Raw genomic sequence first — 6496 nt, 5'->3', positions numbered from 1 at the left:
TATCATTATCAGCTCTTTGAGCTGAGAGTTTAGAGCCTTGAGCCTCACTGTGCAAATTCTCCAAAACAGTCTTTGAGGTACTTCCAGCCATCATCACACTTGGTCCCCACACATTTGCTTCAGCCATCATCACACTTGGTGCCTACACATTTGCTTCAGTAGTACACTTCATCACAGTAAACATTGGCTGGTAATTCAGTTCATTGTGATGTCATTGCATGCTCATTCCCCATTGGACAGGAGTTCAGCAGTGTGTAAAGTCATGGACATGCCCATACCAATCCCAGAGTCCAATGGTGTCTGTCTCTCTTGGCACCACTCTTGGTACCAAGTCCTGTAGCTGTCAAGATCTAGTCCAGGAAAGAAAAGCCTACCAAGAGTAATTAATCTAAAGGAATTCTTGAAAAGTTTCTAAAGGACTGGAAAGATGAAAAGGAAGTGCTGAGGTACACAGAGGTATTAGTTGCTAGAAAAAGCTCTATGCCTAAGATTGGGGGGGGCGGGTAGGGAAGGGCAGAGGATGGGGTTATCATAAATGGATAGTTTCATAATGGGCCTCATAGATCTGGACTGTAGAAGATAGGGCTTTGCTCTGGTCATGTTGGTAACTTAGGAAATCAGAAAAGGGGTTCTGTAGAGCTAATAGCTGTTCTTCCCATAAGGTGATGCTGAGCTGGTACTGGGGGACTTGGTGAGCTGATACTTAGCGACTTGGAAGAAGGTCTTCCAGAATTGTGACTCAGATCTCAGAGAGAGAAGTGCTATACACATGGGGCTTATATCAGGGTGCTTTGTAGTATGCCTGGAACATCTGAGGAAGGGACACTGGCTAGCTAGTGTGGGTCACCTGGGGTACTGGAGGATGGTCCTGTACATCTGGTGCTCAGACTTCTGAGAAGGGCACACTGTTCATCTAGCACTCATACCTTTGTTAGGGCTTAATGGAGCTGGTTCTGGGAATGTGGTAACCAACTCTCCCCACCAGAGCAAGGCATCATGGCTGGGAATTTACAGAACGTAACAGCAGGCAGGCAGATAGGTAATGACAAGTTCCTTGTCTTCTTTTCTTGCGTTTGATTCTCTCTCTTGAATCCGTGTTGATAAAAACTTCAGGAAGCCAAATAACAACGGAGAAATATAATGTGCAGATCCCATCTCCAGCTTGATAGACAAAGTATAAATTTTAGTTTTGGAGTTCAGGAAATAATTGATAATTATATAACAAGTGTCAATAGAATGCTGCTATAGCTTCTGTGGTGGTAGGTAACAGCAGGGGGTGCTGATCTGTGTGAGGCTCTCTGATATTTAGTATTGTGTCAATTGGTTGTGGCTCACTAAATTGACTTCATGACCCTGTATGGCTTGTGACCTAAGCTTGAGAAACACTGAAATGAGTCTGTGACTGGGCATGAGAGGAGACTTGGGAAGATAAGGGTTTGGGGCAATTTGAAATAGCTGCTGGAAATAGAAGAGCTAAGTATTGATTAAGAGGAAAACCTTAACACTGCTTGAAGTGCTGGTAACCGTAGAAAGGAGGGCTTTGGAGTGACATCGGTTCACATAGTTGTGGTAACACAGTGTTCCTTCAAGGCTCATCTTTGGAGCAATGCAATGTTGACAGTCTGATGTGTCTCAAAGATTCTCAGCAATGAACTTCTCTATTATTGCCGCATCATATTTCTGACAAAGCTTAATATAGGTTATTCTCCTTTTTATAATGCTTTGTCTTTTTTTTTTTGAGAGAGAGAGAGCACACGTATGTGTGTGAGCATGCACTCATGTGCACATGTGCACAAGCAGGGGAGGGGCAGAGATGTGGGACTGGATCCACAAACTGTGAGATCATGACCTGAGCAGGAATCAAGAGTCAGATGCTTAACCGACTGAGCTACCCAGGCGTCCATATAATGCTTTATCTTTAATATCCCTCTTCCAACTCACACATTCTCATCCTTTTTTAAATATAATTTATTCTTTTTAATTTTAAGTTTTAGTTGTTAACATACAATACAATATTGGCTTCAGGAGTAGAATTCAGTGATTCATCACTTACATACAACACCCAGTGCTCATCCCAACAAGGGCCCTCCTCAGTACCCATCACCCATCTAGCCCATCCCCTACCCACCTCCCTCCAGCAACCCTCAGTTTGTTCTCTATCATTAAGAGTCTCTTGTGGTTTGTTTCCCTCTCTTCTATTCCCCCACCCCTTCCTGTTACGTTCATCTGTTTGGTATCTTAAATTCTACATAGGATATTTGTCTCTCTCTGATTGACATTCTCATCTTAATATTCCCAGATCTATAGCATATACCAAGTATATTATGAAGAGAGAAATGGAGAGGAAATCTAGTAATTAGGATTTCACCTCTACCAGAGATCTTTTCCCTGAAAGGATTCATTTAGTATTCTTGGCTTCCAGTAGCCATCCATCAGTTCTGAAAAAGCATCCAAATGTGGACAGAAGTTCTTGACATTATAATGCTAAGGATATTTTTCATACTCTATACTGCTGACCCCATTTGTGTACTTATTTGGAATATTCATGTCACCAGTATATATGTTCCAGTGTGTCTCCAAATTTAATTTTTGCTTTCAAATATTCAATAAATTATTGATACTTTTAATAAAAGTTAGTGAATGAACAAATTTAACTTTTGCCTGAACCAAAATTTATGTTTTCAACAGGAATGACATAAGTCCACCTGAACTGTGTTTGGCCTTTTGAACGTTTTAATGAACTGACTCTAGGTTTAAGCTTCTCAATCCATCTTTCTCTAGAGAATTCAGCTAAATCACTGGCCATGAAAAAATATAGAATAGAATCTATATTTATACATCTAAGATGAGTCTCTTATGATTGAAAGCATGATGCAGCTGAGCTGGGTAGAGAGAAGGCTGCTGCCTGCATGCTGTGATTGGAGGCAGTTGGGCTGTTTGCCTTGTCTCAAAATAGCAACGCATTCCCTGCTTCCCTATCAGTGTGGCTGCCGTTCGTTGGATGTCCAGAGTTTTTCTACAGATAAGAATGCATTTTAAAATAAAAATCTGTCTTGATTGGAAGGGGTCTCCCAAAATTAATGAGTCCCTTAAGTGACACTTACTTTGACTGCTAACCTCGGATACAATGGGAGATCAGATGTCCTGCACAAGTAAAGGGGAGATAGAATAAACTGTGTGGAAAAAAGAGACAGAAAAATCGGTGGGTTTTGGATGGGTTGTCCACATGCCTCCTGAAGATAGTAGGGTACTGGTAGATTTTTGGTTGGAGGAGCAATCGGGAAGTCAGATGTCTGTCTTTTAATAGGGAACATTTCATTGCCGGTTTACATGTTTAGAAAACAGTATGTAATCAATTTTTATCTATCCACCATCCAGTTTCAACCATTATTTATGACTAACCTCCTTCATTTCTTCCTCTAGAAACCTGTCCTCTACCACCCCCTGCCTGCCTACACACACACACACACACACACACACACACACACACACACACACATGTATATGTATATGTGTGCATATGTATATACTCATATATATGCATATGTATATGTGCATATGTATAACAGTCTCGGGCATTTTATTAATTCTAGCCTCATTCCAATTGAAGAGTCACTTTTACCTCACTTTCTTCTCTCTCTATCCCACCCTTCCTACCCCACCAACCCCATCCTAGCTCTTCTTTTTTATTTCCACTTTCAGCACTGCAACTCTGATGGTCCACCTCTTCTAGGACACAGATCCATAAAGGTCAACCCTGCACCCTAAGCAGCTCAGAGGGAGGAGCCAGACCAGCAGTACCTCATACCCTGCCCTCTTCTGCCCTGGACAGGTGGCTTCATAATGACAACTCCATAATGGCAGTGGGTGAGGCCTTGGTGCACATCAGGATCACTCTTCTGCTACTCTGGGTTGGGATGTCTCTGTTCATTTCTGGCCACTCTCAAGACAGGCCCTCCCAGCACTTCTCCTCCCCAGAATTGGTGGTCCCCTTGAAGGTGACTGGCAGGCACAGAGGTATAAAGGCTCCAGGCTGGCTCTCCTACAGCTTGCAGTTTGGGGGCCAGAGACACATTGTCCACATGAAGGTCAAGAAGCTCTTGATTTCTAAACACTTCCTGGTGTTCACCTACACAGACCAGCAAGCCCTCCACCAGGATCAGCCTTTTGTTCCTGACGACTGCTACTATCATGGTTATGTGGAAGGAGTCCCTGAATCCCTGGTTGCCCTCAGTACCTGTTCTGGAGGTTTTCGAGGAATGCTGCAGATAAATGACCTTGCTTATGAAATTGAGCCAGTTAGGTTTTCTGCCACATTTGAACACCTGGTATATAAGATGGATAGTGATGATACACAATTCCCACCTATGAGATGTGGGCTAACAGAAGAGGAAATAGCACGACATTTGCAGTTGAGAGCCTCATATAATTCCACTCTGATACAAAGTTCTTATACCGGCTGGTGGACCCACTTGCGGTTTCTTGAGCTGGGTGTAGTCATGGACCATAATCGATTCCTGTACTACGAAAGTAACGTGTCAGTAGTACAGCGTGAAGTATTTGATGTTATCAATATACTAGATATCTTATATTACTCTTTGGAGGTTGATGTAGTTTTGACTGGGATTGAAATCTGGAGTGAAAGAAACCTAGTTGTCGCTGATCAGATAGATCAGCTTGTGGAGGATTTTGCCCTTTGGAAGTCTGTCAATCTTGATGCCCGACTGCACCATGATACTGCCCATCTTTTCATAAAAAAACGTTTTGGCACAAAGCTTGGAGTTGCCTACGTTGGAGGGATATGCCAACGCCCTTTTAATAGTGGAGTTGATGTTTTTGAAGGAGACAGTCTGTTTTATTTTGCACTTACTGTGTCCCATGAACTTGGTCATAATTTGGGTATGTCTCATGATACTGAACAATGTGTGTGTGGGCTTCAGTGGTGCCTAATGTATCCTTCCCGGAAGGTGACAACTAAGTTCAGCAATTGCAGTTATGCCCGGTACTGGGACAATACTCTCTCTAGAGGATCATGTATTAGGTCATCTCCACATTCGGCGAATATCTCTATGGGACAGTTTTGTGGGAACTTAGTGATTGAAGAAGGAGAGGAGTGTGACTGTGGCACCATACACCAGTGTTTAAATGACCCCTGTTGTCTGTTGAACTGTACTCTGAAGCCTGGAGCTGCTTGTACTTTTGGAATTTGTTGCAAAGACTGCAAGTTCATGCCATCAGGGACTGTGTGCAGACAGCAGATGAGTGAATGTGACCTCCCCGAATGGTGTAATGGGACATCTCATCGGTGCCCAGAAGATGTATACGTGCAGGACGGGGTTCCCTGTGGTGATGGTGCCTACTGCTATGAAGGGAGATGTCCCAACCATGACAAGCAGTGCAGGGAGATTTTTGGCAAAGACGCAAGGAGTGCATCTCAGAGATGCTACAGAGCAATCAACACCCAAGGAAATCGATTTGGTCACTGTGATATCGCAGACCTAATATACGTAAGTTGTGAGGCCCCTGATATTCTCTGTGGGAGAGTACAGTGTGAGAATGTGGAAGTAATTCCTAGTCTGATACAGCATTCGACAGTGCATCAACTTCACCTCAAAAACATCACTTGCTGGGGCACTGATTATCATGTAGGGATGTCCATACCTGATATTGGCCAAGTGAGAGATGGCACAGTGTGTGGTCAAAAAAAGATATGCATCCACAAGAAGTGTGTCAACATGACCTATCCACCGCGAAGCTGTCAGGCTGATGAGACCTGCCACATGAACGGAGTCTGCAATAATAAGCAGCATTGCCACTGCAACTATGGATGGGCACCTCCCAAGTGCCAGCATGTGGGCCATGGAGGCAGTATTGACAGCGGGCCACCTCCTCAGAACCAGGTGGCATCAGAAGGAGAGAAATGGCTGGACTACCTGATATTATTGTGGTTCATTCCTTTAACTCTTTTCGTTTTACTTTTCCTAATTATACTTGGTAAGAAAGTTTTGAATGAAGAGGAGGAGCGGGAGGAGGAAGAGGAAGGCTAAAAACTCCTGTCGCATTAAACAAATATCTAGCACTTCTTTTAATAGTACAGAAACATTAGAGCATGTCTGACTGTTTAAAGAAAAATTTAACGATCCCTCATATCAGGATCATAAGCATTAATATCACACCAGAGGATTTCTAGCATGTACTTTCTAACTCTTCATGTTTTAAGCAATATTAAAACTTCATTTTTTTTTCCCTCGGAAGTTGTCTGTTTTTATTTCCTGGGCAAAGGCACAGCAAGGAGATATTTTTAAGCTGGTGTCTATCAGCTCTAATCCTCCTCCCACCTTTGTACTCTAGATGTAATGTCAGGGATATGCCTCTACAGATCCCACTTCTGTTCCACCTGTTTTCTTGTGGGTAACTGTACCAACAGAGGGCAGTAGAAGTAGCCTAGAGTGCTGGATAAGGGGGAAAGGAGTTAGGTTTCTGTGTGCCGAAAGTA

At 43.1% G+C, this 6496-nt stretch overlaps 1 protein-coding gene across 4 annotated transcripts; it reads left to right on the top strand.

The window, feature by feature from the left end:
• The first annotated feature begins 234 nt into the window (after positions 1–234).
• On the top strand, positions 235–6254 carry ADAM20 (ADAM metallopeptidase domain 20). Of its 4 annotated transcripts, none has more exons than XM_060620184.3 (2): positions 235–446; positions 3703–6254. In XM_060620184.3, the coding sequence occupies exon 2, from the start codon at positions 3858–3860 to the stop codon at positions 6045–6047; it is 2190 nt and encodes a 729-aa protein (XP_060476167.3). In that variant the 5' UTR covers positions 235–446; positions 3703–3857; the 3' UTR covers positions 6048–6254. The 4 variants fall into 4 exon arrangements, with proteins under 4 accessions (XP_060476167.3, XP_060476166.3, XP_060476169.3 ...); XM_060620183.3 differs by having other exon boundaries at positions 3677–6254; XM_060620186.3 differs by having other exon boundaries at positions 235–456.
• Positions 6255–6496: the final 242 nt, after the last annotated feature.

Source organism: Panthera onca, chromosome B3, assembly GCF_046562875.1.
Source record: "Panthera onca isolate mPanOnc1 chromosome B3, mPanOnc1 haplotype 2, whole genome shotgun sequence".
In the NCBI taxonomy this organism is placed as follows: domain Eukaryota; kingdom Metazoa; phylum Chordata; class Mammalia; order Carnivora; family Felidae; genus Panthera; species Panthera onca.
Note: the sequence above shows the minus strand (reverse complement) of the source record. Positions and strands in the feature narration are given on the sequence as shown.